We start from the raw sequence: 19,324 nt of genomic DNA on the forward strand, positions 1-19,324 counted from the left end.
GCCGCCAATTTCTCAATCACCAAACTCTGACTCAGTGTATGCCTTCTAGGGGGTAAATGTATAATATTTTAAAAAGGAAAATGTTTTTCATTTTTACTAGGTTAATTATTTCTGTTGTTCCTTGCATCCATTTATGTCAACAGCCCATGATATTCCATGGCTGACCTTGGGCCAATCACACTGACTTTGTTGTTTTTTCATAAAAAAAAAATAATACAAACAAAGCAAAAACTACACACACAAAAAAGGTAAAAAATACAGTTTAAACAGCAACAGTTCTTCACTCCTGCTCCAGTGTGTGATGCTTGTTTTGTGTATGTATCCTAACAAATATGTGCTCTAAAAGTGGAAGAAATGGCATGGAATTGTGCCATTCCAAAAAAATAGAGCCATTCAAATTGAAAGTGAAAGAAGCAAATTCCCCTGGTCGAGCCAAGGGGCAAAAAGTACAGTTGCTAAATCCACTAAATCATTTTTACCACCACATTACCACATTTACACTCATGACTGGGAAACGTTCACACATTGAAAAGGAACTCACGTGTATTCTGGAAGAGATGATTGCGGTTGATAGGAGGGAAAAAGAATAATAACCATGTGAAAACAGTTTGGATTACACACTAAAATGTTGGGAATAAATGCCAAGGGGAGTGCTACGATATCCGGGGGATTAATTAAAGAGGTCACAGAAAGAACATTAAAAATCCAGCAAATTAAAGGGGAAATTGCAATGCTAAAGTGAGGAAAATGAGCTGGATGTTGAGAGGTGTGTGTGTTTCTTTCGGCTTGTCCCTTTCGGGGTCGCCACAGCGTATCATCTCAGATGGACGCATATATACGTTTGGCACAATTTTTACGCCGGATGCCCTTCCTGACGCAACCCTTCTCAGGGAGTGGAGGCCCCAGTGGGATATGAACCCACAACCCCTGGTTTACCAAACCAGTGCTCTAACCACTGAGCTACGGGGCCTCTGCAGCTGGATGTTGAGAGGAATTGTAAAAAAAATATATATAATAATAATAATCTTTAAAGACTAGGATACTCAAACTTCAACCAGAGTGTATTTTCCCGATTACAGTATTACCGACACGTGGGGGGTGGACACCCTTTGGTCGAGGGTGGCCTTGGAGTCACCATCCTTCAGTTTAGGGTTGCTGCAACTAAATCACAAAAGGGGAAGTGTTTGAGCACCACTTGGGGTGTATGTTTGCGCGTTCCTGCTACAGTACATACAAAATACTGTAATTGCATTTTGTGATATGTGTAGATTTCCTTATTATCGGTTTCAGAATGTATACAATAGTATTTTAATATTTTAAAAATACAAAATAATTTCATTTTTTTCGGGGTGTAGCAGATTGATTCACTTAACTTCATTTCCTTTGGGAAAATGTCACAGGTATGTAAAATAATTTTTAAAAAAAGGTGACTGACGGACTTGTTTTTCCTCATTTTAGTGAACTACAAGATCCCTCATCCACTGCGAGTAATGGACATTTTTGGTCCGGCACGCGACCCTTAGTAAAGCGTCACGACTCACGAGTTACAGGAATGATGGTCATGGGGAACTAAAGAGGAAAATGGCTCTCGTTTGCCGTTTATTGCGATTCATGAAGTAGCGCAACAACCGTCGGAGGTACCGGGGGAGCCGCCATGGCGAACATTACAAAGAAAGTGTCGTGGTCGAGCCGAGCTGACGAGTCCGGTGCCGCTGGCGAAGAGACGCCGCTGCTCAACGGTTCCGACAAGCGTCAACACTCCAGAGAGGTTCGTACACAACAGCTCGCATGCTAAGCTAACAGCTGACAGGATTTGCGGACACACATGATGTGATTCCGCAACGTATCTGGACAATTTTGTCAGCGTTTTGTGTGCCTTCAACGCCGTAAGCGTGGTACCCAAACCGAATTATACATCGTTGGATGGGGCTGTCTATTAAGCTTTATGAATTCCAAAACGATAGCGTGACACCGATGTCAGAAGAGGATTTTTTTTTTTAACACTGATTATACTTTGAATTGTTCTTTTAGCCTCGTTTATCTTCAGAGTTGTTCAAATGAGAAAATGTTTTTGACTGCGTAGTCCACCGGGGTCAATCTCCTGGCCCGGGGTCCAGATCCAGGCCGTGGCATCATTATCTGTGACCCACGAAAACAAAAATAAATCCGGACCAAATTTGGATTTTTATTCACCTGTTACATATACAGTATAGGATTTTTTTCACCATTCCAAAAAATGAGCGCTTTTATAGATTACTGTAACCACAATTAATACCCAAATTTGTTTATCATTAAATGATGCAACATTAAATTGCACACTCCAATGCCATCTGTAAATATTTTGGTGTCTGTTAATCTTGTGTAAAACTTTAAAATGTAATTGCTTTCATGATAAAAAAAAAAAATCTGTGTTTATATTCTTTACGGCGGCACGGTGAATCAGCTGGTGAAGCGTTGGCCTCACACTTCTGAGGTCCTGGGTTCAATCCCGGACCCGCCTGTGTGGAGTTTGCATGTTCTCCCCTGTGCCTGCGTGGGTTTTTTTCTGGGCACTCCAGTTTCATCCCGCATCCCAAAAACTTGCAATATTAATTGGACACTCTAAATTGCCCCAAGGTGTGATTGTGAGGTGGGTATTTGTCTCAATGTGCCCTGCGATTGGCTGGCAACCAGTTCAGGGTGTACCCTGCCTCCTGCCCGTTGACAGGTGGGATTGGCTCCGGCACTCCCCATGACCCTTGTGAGGATAAGCGGCTAAGAAAATGGATGGTTGGATATATTCTTTTGACCCTTGTGAGGATAAGCGGCTAAGAAAATGGATGGTTGGATATATTCTTTAATTCGGAAAGGGTTTTCTATTGACAAAAATCTGGAAAATAAATTTTCTTAAAATGTTTTTGGTGAAAGAATTTTTATGGTTTCTAGTGGTTATCATGTCTGCTTGGGTTGATCCTTTATTGTAAATGAGCAGTATAATACTGTTAAAATCTTTCCAAAGTGTTGCAGATGGTCTTGATATGTCAGTTTTTCTATCAACATAAGAGTGAGAGTAAGAGGCATTGAGATGATTACTCAGCTCAATTAATGATAAAATTAAATGGTGCATAATTGTCGGCATTTAATTCATTGTCATTGCTGATCTGCTCCATTGTAGTCATCGGTTCCTCTTACGTCTCAACACTGGAAAATGAGACGTACTTCGACCAGAGCTATTCATGTCACGCGTTGACCTCACTAAAGGTGGAACCACACTGAACTCAACTATTTCAGCGTTTTTCCGTTCAAATTCGTACGTCTGTCAGTGAGGCTCAACTTGAATACGACCATCATTGCTTAAAATATGCAATCAAATAGCAAACTACAGAAGAAAAGGCATGTATTGTATTATTATCGTGATGTTTTGAGATGCCCTGAGATGTGTGTGTGTGTGTGTGTGTGTGTGTGTGTGTGTTTGTAACCCATTCATGCATAGATGTATTTCTTAGATAAAGTGCTGTAAAAGAGTAGTCCATTTACTATTTATTTCTGATGTCTTTGCTGTGTAGCTGTCTGGAAGAGGCACTGTTTTTCAAATAGGAAGACTCAGCAATGTGGATTTGGAAGAAGAGATCACATCAGATGAGGTAAAATGTCACTTGGTCTATCCTGTAGCATCTCTCTCTCACTCTTTTATTGGTCTCAAGTAACATGAAATCTTTTTGATCGTGTGTTGAGAACATTTAAATCTGGTAAGGGGGTTTTCAAGTGTGCGCCTAAAATGTATTTGAAAATGTGATCATATGAGTAAGGTAGTCAATTTTTATGACTTAAGTACTTTTATCCCAGTACATTGAGGACACAATCTATATATTTTTTTCTACATAGACAGAAAATTAAAGTGTCAATTATCTTTTGAAACAAAATCAAATATTGATTGATAAATGTTTTTTTTTTGTTGCATGGAATAATGAGGAGTTGAACGGTATGTTGTGGGCAAAAATGGTTTGTAATGTGGGGATATTTTGTGAATGGCTTGAATTTGATCAAAGTGGCCATAAATTGGGCTTTCTTAAACCAGCAGATACCTTGTTTATTGTAATGCAGAAATGGAGGAATATAATTTAAAAATACATGGATATGAGCGCCTGATACAGCGAGTTGCATTTGAGGGTCACATGACTGTCCTGAGGCGTGACTTGATCATTTAGTGGAGTAGAACATCAGTCGTATACTTCAAAGAGTGAAGATAATAGATGCATGAGATTCTTAGCTTCATGTTTCTCAGTCACAAATTTGTGAGACTCCTGTCTACTGCTTTTGTCAAAATTCACATTTTTCTACCTTAAATTTGTATGTTTTTCATTGATTTAATCAATGCAAAGATTACCAGGTGACTATTTTGGCCCCCTGATGGGCTCAGTAGTTGAATTTTTATAAATGTCTTTTTATAATATATTTTTAATCTTAACCGCAAAATACATTACAGCATATCAAAGAAATCCCCAGATAGTACATGAATAATGAACCTAAAGGGGGACATCACCGAAAGATAATTAATTCTCCCCTGTCCCTTGTAGGGGTCCTATCGGGAGCGTCCCAAAGAAATCCCTCACAATGAGAAGCTGCTATCACTCAAATATGAGGTAAGGTGTTTTTTTTTTTTGTTTTTTTTAAGAATTCTTGCAGAAGTCATCAGGATTTTTGCAAAATTGACTTTTTGATGTAATCACCATTTAGTAGGATTAAAGTAATTTTTGTGTGACTTCATTTCATGACATGGTATAGGAATAAGACAAAATTGTAGTCTATTCATTTGTTTTCACTTGTATAATAGTTTATTGACATTTATTCGTGTTTTTAGAGTCTTGACTACGATAACATAGAGAACCAGCTCTTTCTGGAGGAGGAAAGGCGTATGAGTTACTTGGTGAGTGGGTTGGAACCCCTCTTAGAATGATGTCACTTCATTAGGCACACGCGCACAATCAATTAAATTTTGATACACCAGTTGCTGAATTAGACATTTTTTCAAACATTTGTGCATTTGTCTCCTTATTTTTGGTGACGTAGCTCATGATGTGTGAATCTACCCTAATTTTCTCGTCTCGTTCAAGGGTTTTCGGTGTTTGGAGATCAGCCGCTGGGTGGTCTGCGGTCTGATCGGGTTTTTGACAGGCCTCATTGCCTGTTTTATTGACATCGTCGTAGAGCAGCTGGCTGGAATCAAATACCAAGTTGTTAAAGAAAGTATCCTAATACTTTGTAAAAGATACATTTTGATCAATTCAGTGGTTAAGATTTGATGGTTACTCAGTCACTGTGATTTGACGGGCGCGCCATCGCACTTGCAAATCTGCACAGTCAAGCACGAAAAATCACGTGTGTAAAATTTGTTATGAGTAGAAATACATAGATATTGAAAGATATTGCTTATTTTGTGTAGTCTTGACCAATGTTTCCTCTAATCTGCGACATTGCGCACTTGTCGCACACTCTCAGCGTACATGAAAACCGATCCAGGACATTGAACCACAGCCTGACGTTCCCCCGTTTCTACTTCTTTAAGTGACACCGCCCCCCTACGCTCTTAAAGGGGTACACTCATAATTACAAACAGGACACACATCCGTAACTTTATATCTGCGTGCATGACTGGTGGACCACACCTGTAACTTTATTTCTGTGGACATAACTGACCACACCCTTACATTTTTCAAATGTGAGTGACTGGTTACTACTCATTTTGATAGGCATTGAGTTCTCAGCTCAAGTTCAAGCACATCATTCCTTGACCGTTGACCTTTACAGATATTGATAGATTTACAGAAGTGGGCGGGCTGTCTCTCTCTCTCATCCTTTGGGCAGTCCTAAACTCCGTCTTTGTCATGGTGGGAGCAATCATAGTTGCATTTTTTGAGGTAAGCGTGGGATTAAAAATAAGAGATGAAATGATAACTCATCTAATCACATTCTTCTATTCACTATATGAAGCCTATAGCAGCTGGAAGTGGTATTCCACAAATAAAATGTTACCTAAACGGAGTCAAGGTCCCTCGAGTGGTTCGACTCAAGGTACACACACGAGCAGTTTTGAGAACCGTTTTAAAAAAGAAAGCTAAAAGACAAGCAAACATTTTATGTAATTTGTTGTGTTTTCTTTGTCAGACTCTGGTGGTGAAAGTGTGTGGTGTCATTTGCTCAGTAGTGGGTGGACTTGCTGTTGGAAAGGTAAGAAACCTTCAGAAGTAGGAAACCATGTGAAAATGTAAATGTTTGTCACATGAACGAGACATCATAGTCATTAACACTCCACAGAACTCACCCGAAAAGGTCAATTACCGTTTGTGAATGTAACATCAAAACATTTATGCATGTTGTTAATAAAGATTTTAGTCACTCTAGCCCCTAAAAAGGCGGCAGCTGGTAAAGCATTGGCAGTTCTGAGGACCCGGGTTCGATCCCGGTCCCACCTGTGTGGAGTTTGCATGTTGTCCCCGTGCCTGTGTGGGTTTTCTCCAGGCACTCCGGTTTCCTCCAACACCCCAAAAACATGCAACATTAATTGGACACTCGAAATTGCCCATAGGTGTGATTGTGAGTGCGTCTGTTGTTTGTCTCTATGTGCCCTGTGATTGATTGCAACCAGTTCAAAGTGTACCCTGCCTCCTGCCCATTGACAGCAGGGATAGGCTCCAGCACTGCCTGTGACCCTTGTGAGGATTAGCAGCTAAGAAGATGGATGGATGGTCTTAGTCAATTACATACAAGTTTATTTCACTTATTTTGACCTTCCTGCTTAAAACTGGAAAAAGGTGAATCAGTTGACTTTTATACATTGTAGGTATCATTAATGGTGGAGATATATATATATATATATATATATATATATATATATAATTTTTTATTTATTTATTTATTTATTTATTTTTCATGTATCTCAGTCAAAGGTCTTTTATACCACAAAAACCTGGCATTTGAACTGGGTGTGTATACTTTTTATAGCGACTGCGGCCCTGTTCCTGTTTTTGTAATCTGCCTGGTGAGCCTATAGTATTGTGCTGTTTTACAATATAGTATGTATAAGAATTTATTGGGGCTGAGTTTCCCTTATTTTATGTTATTGTGAGTGCGACTGTTTGTCTCTATATGGCCTGCGATTGGCTGGCGACCACTTCACGGTGTACCCCGCCTCCTACCCGTTGACAGCTGGGTTAGGCTCCAGCATTCCCTGCGACCCTCGTGAGGATAAGTGGCAAAGAAAATGGATGGATGGATAGTCTCTTAAAATTAATGAACAATTTAACATCTTGAGATGGTCTCCTCTTTCTTCCTCTGACACATCATTGTTACTAAGGTTGTTTTAAATGAATGTATTACTGTAATGCTATTTTCTAGGCCTGTCTTGATGACAAATTTTCCAAGATATATTTTCTTCAAAAGTATCACTCCAGTTAGCCGGTATCCCAATGCTCTAAAATTGGCTTTATATCCTTTTTCACATTGATTTCAATTTCTTTCCTCGTTTAATCCCAATTTTTTTTTAGATCTTGGCATTGCGTCTAGCTTTTGAGGATCTTTTGGACTACTTCCTTTGTCAGCCAGACAAGTTCTATTTAAGTCATTTGATTGAGAGCAGGTTTGGAAGTATCAGGGGTGGGTGTGGCTAGAGAAATTGAATCTGGTATGATAAACCACAGTTATGTTTTTAGTCTTGGGGGGGCCAAACATTAAAAAAATGCATTGGCTCACTTAGAGTTGGTACACACTTCCTTCGTAGTACCTTATTTGTGTTTAATATGTATACCGTCAACTGTATAGTGATGGCCTGTCACTTTTACCCACAATCCTTTAGGAAGGGCCAATGATCCACTCTGGTGCAGTTGTAGCTGCAGGAGTCTCCCAGGGCCGAAGCACCTCTTTAAAAAAAGACTTCAAGGTGAGTGTGTGGGCATGAAAGCGTATGTTTTTGTTTTTACGCCATGCCACAACTTATGTTTTAATTTGAGTGTGTGTTGGAAATATTTTCATGTGTGATTGCAGATATTTGAATACTTCCGCAGAGATACAGAAAAACGAGACTTTGTTTCTGCCGGAGCTGCTGCTGGAGTCTCGGCTGCTTTTGGAGCACCAGTTGGTAAAATCAAGCTAACCGAAATGGGCGTGGTTCATATTAAAAAGGAGCCATCTCAATATTAATAAATATTAGCTCTCTGAGCCATCTAGTGAGAATCAGTAGAGTCACAATGGTAATGACAAAGAGTCTGACGAGTGAGCTCCACTGCCAAAGCTCAGCTGACGGCTTCCCCGGCCGCCGAAGCTCGGCTAACGACCTGCCCGGTCGCCGAAGCTCAGCTTGCAGCCTGCTGCAGGGACCTCGCCCGTCAGACTCCGCGTCATTCCCGTCCGGACAACCATCCGCGGCTGCCGGCCTGGAGTTCCGGGGGCCTTGGTTTACGGACTTATGTCCCGTGCGTAGGCCTCCGAGTACTCAGACTCCATGTCATTCCCGTCCGAAGACCCATCTGAATATTCAACATTATTTACAGCCACAGGTTGAAATCTGTATGGACATATTCCTCCGTCTTCCCGTACTCCAGTACTTATATTTCTTCATCAGATGAGGATAAATCCGTGAAATCAGCGCTCACAATAACTGTGTAGGAGCGTAACCAAGCACATGACACATCACATCCGCTCATCTGACTCCTAAAATCTCAGAAACCAGGAACTTTGAAAATTGCCGATATAAACAACCTTAAATGATATCTGATGAAAATCTTTATTTTAAAGTTAAAGCACCAATGACATGCCCTATCTGATACATTGTTATTCTCAATTAGTGGAGTTCCCCTTTAAGTAACCAAAATGCTTCACAACCACACTTTAGCAGTGGGTGGAAATGATTTGACAAAATCAATGAGATTTTCTTTCTTGGGTCGCCAGGTGGGGTTCTCTTCTCTCTTGAAGAAGGAGCTTCTTTCTGGAACCAGATGCTCACATGGAGGATAGTAAGTCACACAAAGATCAAGATTTCCCAATAGTGCAGTGAAGTATGAACAAAGTAAAAAATACCAACATATTTCAAATGCTCACACTTGGCAGTCATCTCTAAAACAATCAGTTAGCATTCTCACAAATATTTTTCCGCAAATAAAGCTGGATATACAGTGCCGTTAAAAAAGTATAGCCCGACCCCCTTCTCAAATTTTCCGTTTTTGTTTAGTTTCCAGACTTTAATGTTCAAGATCATCAAAGAAATGGAACTATCAGACAAATGTAATCCAAGTGAATTTACCATACTTTTTCACAGCACTGTAAGTCTTCATGGGTAGATTAGAACAGCGTCTGCACTTAGCAAATATATCCTGTTCTGTTTATCTTCATTTTTGTGACATCTTCCCTTTTCATCTGCAGTTCTTTGCCTCCATGATCTCCACCTTCACCCTGAACTTCTTCCTCAGTATCTATCACAACAACCCAGGTGATCTTTCCAATCCCGGTCTTATCAACTTTGGACGATTTGAGAATGATGTAAGCACCTAAATGTCAAAAATCTAAATTTTATATGTTTTTTTTCAGCTTTATGTTGTTGCATTAGAGTAAATAATATGATTTTGTTATTTTCTCAGAGTGTGGCCTACTACCTCTATGAAATTCCATTGTTCATCGCTATGGGTGCTATAGGTAAAAATGTTGTATTCCTGCTTTGCAACAATCTTTTTTTGTACTTTGGTGTGTAACACTCCTCTTAACCTTTTCATGTGTGAAGTCTCAAGTTTGTAAAGTATTTCATTGTGACGTTTTCCCATGCAGGTGGGCTTCTGGGAGCGCTGTTCAACGTTCTCAACTACTGGCTGACCATCTTCAGGATAAGGTGAGAAATATAAATGATATTGCATTAGGCAACACCAAAATGGCAGATGACGCATGTATTATTGTTTTGTGTCTTGACAGGAGTAATAAAAAATATGTCCCTGTGCAGAGCAGTTTTTGTTGTTCACACATACATCATTTGGAATCTTGTACCTTTAAGTGTAAAATAGTAGTTGCAGTCTAAGAACAGAAAAGCTCATTCTGGATGGGAAAGGAGTTCTGGAAAAACACTTCTTGTGCTGTGCTGTTGACTTGGCAGCAAATATAAGATATGTAAAGGTACATTACGGTACTATTTTGTCCATGTAACCCTACGCTATCTATGGTGATCTTAAATATAATTCTCATCAATTACAAAAGACAATTTAAGGAGGTATTTTGAAACACAACAGAGAACAAACCTAACACACATAAAAATAAATTTTTCACATAAAAGTTAATTAATTCTGGGTTCTTCATTGTATGACAGTCCTGACATATATGATATTACGGATAGAGCGCATTGAGCTACTGTAGTTTGGGCAGCCTTGTAAGAATACAGTATCACGCATGTTATCATAGATTATTGATAGACTGGTGTACAAATTTGGGTTACGCTGCAGCCATTGGAGCAAAACTGGTGAAACCCAGGGCACTGTGTATTTATCTTTAATTGCAAACAAGGTGTGGTATTTAGGTATGGTAATTCCTGGGAAGAACAATCATAACCGCTCATTATGTTCAATGGTTATAAAAAACCTGTACACCCTTGTTCAAATGCCAGGTTTTTTTGTTTATAAAAATGAGACCAAGATAAGACATTTCAAACGTTTTTCCACCATGATTGTGCCTTGACCATTAGTACCTTATTGAAAAGAGAATAAAAATAAACAACAATAGATAATGGGATTCCAAAAGTGTGCACACTCATATAACTGGCATGTTGCCATTTAGAATAAATTTGTCACAATCGATCTCTTTCTAAATCTGTCAATAAACTTGCCTCTATTAAAATAAAAAAGACTGAAAAAGTGAAAAAATATTTTTTGTCAATTGAGTTGTCCCAGTTATAAGACGCAATAAAAGAATGATCTAAGAATTCATCAATGCTAACAGACAAGCATCAATAAATACATTTGTGTATAAAAACCACAGCATGATCTTCTGTGCGCGTGTGTATGCGCATCAGGTACGTCCATCGGCCTTGTCTGCAAGTGATGGAGGCTATGTTGGTCGCTGCGGTGACCGCGACAGTGTCATTCACGATGATTTACTTCTCCAACGATTGCCAGCCTCTCGGCCCTGAGCACACGGAGGAGTACCCTTTGCAGGTGAATGCGCACACGCAGACATTTCGACATTCCATCACTGATTGTTCTAAAATCCCCAAAAAGTGTTTTTGCCACAAAAATAAAATGACACATGCAGAATCAGATTCACAAGATGATTACGAAATCAGACATCTAATGTAACGTCTTTTTTTTTTTTTACACATTTGTAATTTTCAGGATTTTATTAATTTCCTCTGCATGTTAAGACATTGAATATGCATCTTGTTTGCTTCAATCAGATTTTCTCATCATTTTAGTCTTTTTGTCTTTCACTCTCTAAGTCATCATAAGCCTTAGAGAAGTAACCACGCTATTTACTTAACTGTTTGTATCCTTTAGATTTATTTCTTATCCAATGTTAACATCAAAGAAATTTCATTACTAACCGTGCAACAAAGCTCTCAACTAACCAGTATGGAGTTGCAATTCGTGCGGTCAAATAACAAAGCAACTGTGTGTTTTAATGGGGGATGAAGCTCAAACAGAGGACAAAAAAAAAGCTGTTGTCGTTTTTGTCTTCTCATATTCCCTGCAGCTCTTTTGTGCAGATGGGGAATATAACGCCATGGCAACAGCCTTCTTTAACACTCCAGAGAGAAGTGTCCGTAGCCTTTTCCACAACCAGCCAGGTAAATAGTTGTGATGGCTGTTACTAAGGCTTCACTAATATGTGACAAAAGAAAGTTTTGAATATTCTTCTCTCTCAATTAAAGGGTCCTACAACCCGCTGACGCTAGGCTTGTTCACGCTCACATACTTCTTCCTGGCCTGTTGGACGTACGGCCTCACTGTGTCTGCCGGAGTTTTCATTCCATCTCTGCTTATCGGGGCAGCTTGGGGAAGACTGTGCGGAATTCTGCTGTCTGCCATTTCAGCCTCTGGATCGGTATGTGCACGTCTACAAAGGACCTCTTTTTCCGCAGTGACCAATAATATTAAATCAGATAACTACAAATTAATCCATACTTTTTTTTTCCAAATTAAAATTCTTTGTGGTTACAGAAAACAGTACTCTCTTTATAATACTAATGTGTTTGTTTAGATCTGGGCTGATCCTGGTAAATATGCCTTGATTGGAGCTGCAGCTCAGTTAGGTGAGGAAATGTAACTTTTAATGAGCGAGAGTAGCAAGCACGCACAAGTTCCACTTGATCTGCAATTGTTGTCTTAATGTTGAATGCAAAAGTGTCTTCACTTGACCAGGTAGCGTTGTGTTGTGCAGGTGGCATTGTGAGGATGACTCTCAGTTTGACCGTCATCATGGTGGAGGCAACAGGAAACGTCACATACGGCCTTCCCATCATGCTAGTATTGATGACGGCCAAGATCGTGGGAGACTACTTTGTGGAGGTATGCAAAGACTTAGTGCCTTACCATCACTTGTGCTTTTTTTTGTAAGTTACATTTTTTCCAGTTTCAAAGTTAGCTTGATGTCTGTTTGTATACATGCTGTTAATTGTACTGTGAGACTCAAAAATGCACAATTACTATTGTGTGTTTATGGAACGCAGTTGATGGAATATTCAGCTTTTTTTCCCCTTTAGGGCCTTTATGATATCCACATTAAGCTGCAGAGCATTCCCTTCCTTCACTGGGAGGCTCCTGCCACTTCACACTGGCTAACAGCTCGGTAACTTCCTGTTACTATAATGACGAATAAACGATGCTAAGTTCACACCGTCAGTCCTAAATGATCTCACCTGACTTTTTTTCAAATTATTTTAGAGAAGTCATGAGTTCTCCTGTCACCTGTTTAAACAAGGTTGAGAAGGTTGGAACCATTGTTGACATCCTTAGCAACACATCGACCAATCACAATGGTTTCCCTGTGGTGGTGATGGAAGGGGATTCCGGTGAAGAGGTATGGGAGCTTCTGATATGTTCCCCCTTTGAGTTAGTGTGTTTATTTTTTTTTTTTAAATTAGGATTATCAATTGCGTATGTGTATGGCTTTTCTTAAATAGTGACTGCCATACTTATGGATGCCACTTCAATATGATGATTCTGCATCATCACAGTGTACCAGTCATGTCATTATGAAACTTTTATATGATATATAAATATTTTCCTATGCATATTAAATGTGCAATATTACCATTCAATCATGTTTTTGTGGAAAAGGTTAAATATTACTTTAAAAATGTATTTGTGCAAATGCATCCTGGCTAATAAATGCCATACCACTAAACATTACTCTCTCCAATTGATTAACAAAATGCTTCTGGCCATGATTGGAAGACGTATGGTAACTCCATTTTGCACTTACATAATAGTCATAGTCATATTAAAATGTTAGTTTAAACATATACCACTACAGTATTTAAGTCATGTGGTGGCTAAAGTTCAACATCTGGACTTGTTAAATTCTGTTACTATTATTATAAATAACATTAACGTTTGAACAAATCAAAGGTTGAACAGCATCTGGAATACGTTGTGTTTGACTTCCCAGGGTCCACTAAAACGGGCACGTTGCTGCTATTCCCTTGCTAATCCTTGCATGGAGCAAAACATCAACTAGTCACTCGTGACACATAATCCCAGGACAGTATTTCCAATGTGGCTGCTGGCTCTCAAAATGAATTCTTTGACTTCTCTCTTTTTAGCCAGCAAAGCTCTGCGGACTCATCCTTCGCTCGCAGCTCATCGTTCTCCTCAAGCACAAGGTCAGTGGCAGGAGGCAGGCAGGTGGTTTGCTTCTTAACCGGGACATATTTTCACAGGCATCAGCATTGTGGAGAATTGACTGTTGCTAATTCCCGCTCTTTTTTCGCAGGTGTTTGTGGAGCTGGCTCGCTCACGGCTGACCCAGAGAAGGCTTCAGCTGAAGGACTTCAGGGACGCCTACCCCCGATTCCCCCCCATCCAGAGCATCCACGTCTCCCAGGATGAACGAGAGTGTATGATGGATCTCTCCGAGTTCATGAACCCAACACCCTACACTGTTCCACAGGTAACACACACAACTGCATATTGTGTGGCATGTGTGTTAGTTTGCTGCTACACTGAGTTAATTAATGCAGTGGGATTTAGAGAGTTGGTTTTATTTGCAGGAAACATCTCTTCCTCGTGTTTTTAAATTGGTCAGAGCGCTTGGTCTCAGGCACCTGGTTGTGGTGGATGATGAGAACAGGGTAAGCATAGAGAATTTTCCCTTATATTATTATTATTATATTTTCACCGTCACTGGGATTTGATGGGAATGTATGCGCCTGCGGACCATCGTAGTCGCAAATCTGCACAGTCGAGCACGAAAAATCATGCACGTAAAATTTGGTACAAGTGGAAATCTATAGATATTGAAAGACATTGCTTATTTTGTGTAGTCTTGACCAATTTTCCCTCTAAGCTACGCCACCGCGCAATTCTCGCACACTCTCAGTGCACATGAAAACCGATCCAGCGCAGTGAACCACAGCCTGACTTTTTTTTTTTTTTTTTTAAACACGGAAGTACACGGTCTATGCTGCTCAGCCTACTTCTACTTCCGAGTTTACCTGACACCCCCCCCCCCTCCGCTCTTAAAGGGGTACACTCATAGTTCCAAACAGAACACACACATGCAACTTTATATCTGCGGGCATGACTGGTGGACCACACGCGTAACATTATATCTGTGGGCATGACTGACGACACCCGTACATTTTTCAAATGTGAGTGGCTGTTTTCATGTGTGTTCGGATGCGGTTTGTATGCTAACAATAATAATAAAAAAAAACTCATCCAATCAAAGTGTTTCGTGGCCTGGTGTAAAAACGTCCTTGGAGCCATTTTCTGTAACCGTTATCCCTGAGCTGGAGTTTATCCCAGCTGAATTTGGATAAGAGGCCGTGAACACCCTGGCCTGGTTGCCAGCCAAATTGCAAGGGGGGGAAAAAAAATTACCTGACCTGACTTTTTTTTTTTTTGATCTCTTTGCATTTTTCACAGAACACAATGAAGCAGGCTCTTGCCACAACTGTGTGCGCTTTTATACAGTCACACGTCGTTTGCAATGGTGTTGACACCAATGCGAGCATCTAGTGTGAAGGATAAAACATGTCAATTCACAATTAACATAAAAAGCAATAAATTTGTTATTTAGCAGTTGTCAACCACTACGCACTGCACTTGACTGCCACCCACAGGACTAGAATACAGCATTATCCTGTCAACAATTGTTGAAATTTACAATTTGGTTTGCTGGTTTATTTACTGATTATAAGGAATATTTTTACAAACATCTAAAGTTTTACACAGGAGAGAAGAATTTAGTGCCCTCTCGCATGATTGTTTGGCCTTGGAGGTTTGAATGCCACTGAATGTCCTCTTATTCTCTAATGTGTTTATTTTCGCTCTTGGTAACAGTGCCCGTGTCAGGATATATATATATATATTTATTTGGGTTACTGATTGACCGGAATGTTTGTTCATTTGCCATCTGCAGGTGGTTGGCTTGGTGACCAGGAAAGACTTAGCCAGATACCACCTGGGCAAACATGGACTCGAAGAGCTTCAACTGGCTCAGACATAGTGCGCGCACACACAAACACAAAGAATAGTGCCATAACGCATTCCCGTAGCCCAACCATGACAAGTGCCTAATGTGATGGTCAATGAAGATTACCACAACAACCAAATATATCTACAAACAAGCAGGGGCTTGATCACCAAAGAGCCCCGTGTGTCTTCCTTGAACTCTGAGTTAAAATAATACAGTAACTCCCTCTGCACATGCTTTGAGTTGTCGTCACGCTCAGCCTCGCACTAGATTGGTCGGATCTTCTGTTTTGGTCCAACATGTTCAATATAGTTGACGTTTGTTTTCACCATACACAGACGATTTTGCTTGAAGTAAATTCTTCATAATATTTCCACATTTGGTAAATCTGTAGTGAAGGGATGATGACAAAGTGGTCGTGATGCAGACTAAATACAGGTCGAGTAATTTATTCCAATGCTTATGTGCACTACATTCATTTTAGATGTTGAAATTCTGAAGTTACATGGTACGGAAAGGACATACAATAGTTGTTCATTTCATTTTGTTGCGCAATTCACTCTGTTCTGTTGTTTGCACTGAAAGAATTCTGTTATTTATTTCTTGTTTTACTTTTGTGCAAAAGCGAGAAAAATAACAAATCTATGTAATATGTGTTTTTAAAGAAAAGTGTAGCTAATTGATTATTTGCCCCTTTTCTGCCTGGTTTGTGATGCAGTCTTCGCTTGAGATCAGGTATGCGCTCCTTCTTTAATCTTTTTGCCCTTCTGTTTTCCATGTAATTCTGTCTTTGGGGAGGAGAGGGGGAGAAGAAAAAAAAATCACCCTTACGTTTGATTTATAATTTTTTTTTTTTTTATCACCAACAGATGTTTGTACTGTGGCTACTACTGAAAAATTGTGACACAGGAAGCCCAAAATGAATGTTATCTTAGTTTATTACCTAAGCAATCCTTGTCTATTGATACTGTGCACAATGCAAATATCCATCTTCATTTTTAATATTTACCCTCGTTAGTAAATATTGTTCCTCCATTGTCTGTCATCACTGTTAGCTCCTTTATTTTTATGATTATGACTTTTGAGTTGTACAGTTCTCTGTATTCAAAATAAAGGCCACGTTTTATTTTATAACTACTGGATTAGGCTTTGTGTAATAAAATTATATATTGTAAGTGATTTGTTTTATAATACTTATGAACAACAGAATGAATTGATCCCTCTGCGTCTCCATTCCGGCCGCTGTTGGTGCATCATCCCACACCCCCATGCCACTTAAACCTCACAGCTTTCCTGCAAAGTATCCCTTTATGACCACAATGCAATTTTCATTGCAACTTTCACATGGTCAGTGGTCGAGTGCCAGTCGTACAACATGACATTGACACAGCAGCTCAAAGTCAGTACACCTTTTATTTAGTTTGGAGAAGGATCAACGCCAAGAAGCATTATTTGCGTGGCGTCCAATGTTGAGGCGTGGTAAATTGTGAACGTTTCTCAATCACTATCCGTCGTCTCCACTAGGTGTCGGTAAAGAACCGAATGGTTTACACAATGTGACTTGGGTTGAAAGGAATCACTGAGAAATCCAAATTTCATCAAGAACAATATCCATGTTTATTGCAAGATAAAACTAAAACAATACACGTACAGGTAATTTTCTTTTATATGCTGTGTTGTCAATGGGGATATAAATTGGGGTCCACTCCAGGACTGGGTTCAGGGGGTGTCCTTAGATTCGCCTGAGTGAAACAGGTACAATAAAGAAACGTTCGTCTCACTAAAAATGTTTGGATATTCATGAAAGTACTAATACAGTCAAATATTTTAGACGTATGAATAATTATTTGAGAATGAATTCTGTCAACAAAAACCTGTGCTCCGTTGAGGTAACTAATTACTTTGTACCTCAATTTTTTTTTTGGGGGGGGGGCATTATTTTGTAAACGCTAACAAAATACATTAGCATACTTAACATGTTGAGTCCTCCATTTTCTGCCCAGATTCCAAAAACGTTCACGTTAGATTAACTGAAACTCAACATTCTCCATAGTATAAACATTTGTGTATTCAAATTATTTCGGTATAGTGCAGGGGTTTACCAAGTTCCCACATAAAACATATTAGCTAGGCGACAGGAAATCCGACTTGGACGAAAGCTACAGGATTGCTCAGTAAACAGCGTATCGCACCCTCTGGCTAGTGGACATCAGTGTTAGCAATATGCTTTTGGCGGTAAGGCATACCCATTTCGAATAGCGATTAAAAGTATAATATATTCAGCAGTTATTTTTAAATGAAATAAATATTTATTGTTCTTAATTTCAATAAGTGTGTGTGATAAATTTGCCACAATAGAAACGTGGGCCCCACCCTGGCCCTATAGAACCAATGGTCTATGGAAATATCCACTGTTTGCATTTATTCCCAGTAAGATTTTTCACATCCGATGGTCTATTTTAGTCAGCTGTTAAATTTTTATTCTCGAGTTAAGAGCAATGGCAAGTTTCGCCCCGTTCTGGTACTTTAACCGTTTTGTCCTGTTTGATGAAGAAAATTCTGATAATGTACTGGTAAGCCCCAGGGCCCTTTACACTGACACACTCTTTATGACACTATCCAGGCTCCTGAGTTCAGGCACACATTTTTATAGATGGGGGGGCCCCCCACCTGGGACCACTGCTGCCTCTGATTTATATTTCCATAAAGTAATAGGAATATAATAGTTTTATGGTCTGCTTGCTTTAAAACAGACAGGAGAGAAAGTCACTGCTGCCACTGAAAGGGCAATTGATGGAGAGAGGCTGTTCTATCACAATTTTCATTGTCGTGAACTATTTTTAAGATATTGATTTGGCACACATAGGTTTTGGGGGGAATGTTTTTCATTGGCGGAATCTGCTGTGGTCTTCAGATCCAGAGCTAGGTTTATGTTTGCTTTGCACCTCACAATGCAGTTGTATTTCTACCACTAATAGGGTGTTTCACCATTGTTATTGTCGTTTTACAGGGTAAGGCAATGTGATAAAGATCACGTTGATACCGCAAGATGCATTTTAAAATAATTTGGTGGAAGAATGCAGTCTGGGCCGAATATGGACCTTTGTCATTGTCTGAGGTATGAACTCGTGAATCTCATCCAAAATTGAGCAAGGGATTGCATTTGGAAGACCTGAGTGGCCAGCACTTATCTGACGCTCTTACAATCATTTAAAAAAACGCTGCTATTCATCCATCCATTCTCAACACCACTTATCCGAGTTAGTCGTGAGGGGCTCAAGCCTACCCCATCTGACTTCGGGTGAAAGGTGGACTACACCCTGAAACGCTCCCTCTCACTCTCACACACACACACACACACACACACACTTTACCAATAAGTCAGGTCATCAAACGGCTTCTTTATTTAGTTATTTTACTGGCTAGTGCAAATAATGTTTCTCTAAGGCATACCTGTATTTTGTTTTTATTCACCTAAAAGTTGGACAGGGTCACGTGTCACTTTAAAGAGTGAGTGCATTGTTGTGCCAACAGATCTATTTTTTTAGATTTATTTAATTTTGACTAGCCAGGTAAAGGACCACTACAACAGATCATCTCTTTTGGAACAGAGACCTGGCCAAGAAGGCAGCAATTTAAACATCAAGACTTAGTCAATCTAAAGCGTTGGCCTCACAGTTGT

At 39.7% G+C, this 19,324-nt stretch overlaps 1 protein-coding gene across 1 annotated transcript; it reads left to right on the plus strand.

Moving 5' to 3' along the window:
• Positions 1–1,458: 1,458 nt before the first annotated feature.
• Positions 1,459–16,817, plus strand: clcn7 (chloride channel 7). Its single transcript, XM_061847138.1, has 25 exons — positions 1,459–1,768; positions 3,546–3,623; positions 4,557–4,622; positions 4,841–4,906; positions 5,094–5,226; positions 5,788–5,897; positions 5,971–6,051; positions 6,145–6,207; positions 7,832–7,915; positions 8,020–8,113; positions 8,923–8,987; positions 9,394–9,510; positions 9,609–9,663; positions 9,793–9,853; positions 11,021–11,162; positions 11,698–11,791; positions 11,876–12,048; positions 12,205–12,256; positions 12,385–12,512; positions 12,707–12,792; positions 12,888–13,023; positions 13,769–13,828; positions 13,939–14,115; positions 14,216–14,296; positions 15,589–16,817. The coding sequence occupies exons 1-25, from the start codon at positions 1,655–1,657 to the stop codon at positions 15,673–15,675; spliced, it is 2,403 nt and encodes an 800-aa protein (XP_061703122.1). The 5' UTR covers positions 1,459–1,654; the 3' UTR covers positions 15,676–16,817.
• The last annotated feature ends 2,507 nt before the right edge of the window (positions 16,818–19,324 follow it).

Source organism: Syngnathoides biaculeatus, chromosome 16, assembly GCF_019802595.1.
Source record: "Syngnathoides biaculeatus isolate LvHL_M chromosome 16, ASM1980259v1, whole genome shotgun sequence".
NCBI classification, from domain to species: Eukaryota; Metazoa; Chordata; class Actinopteri; order Syngnathiformes; family Syngnathidae; genus Syngnathoides; species Syngnathoides biaculeatus.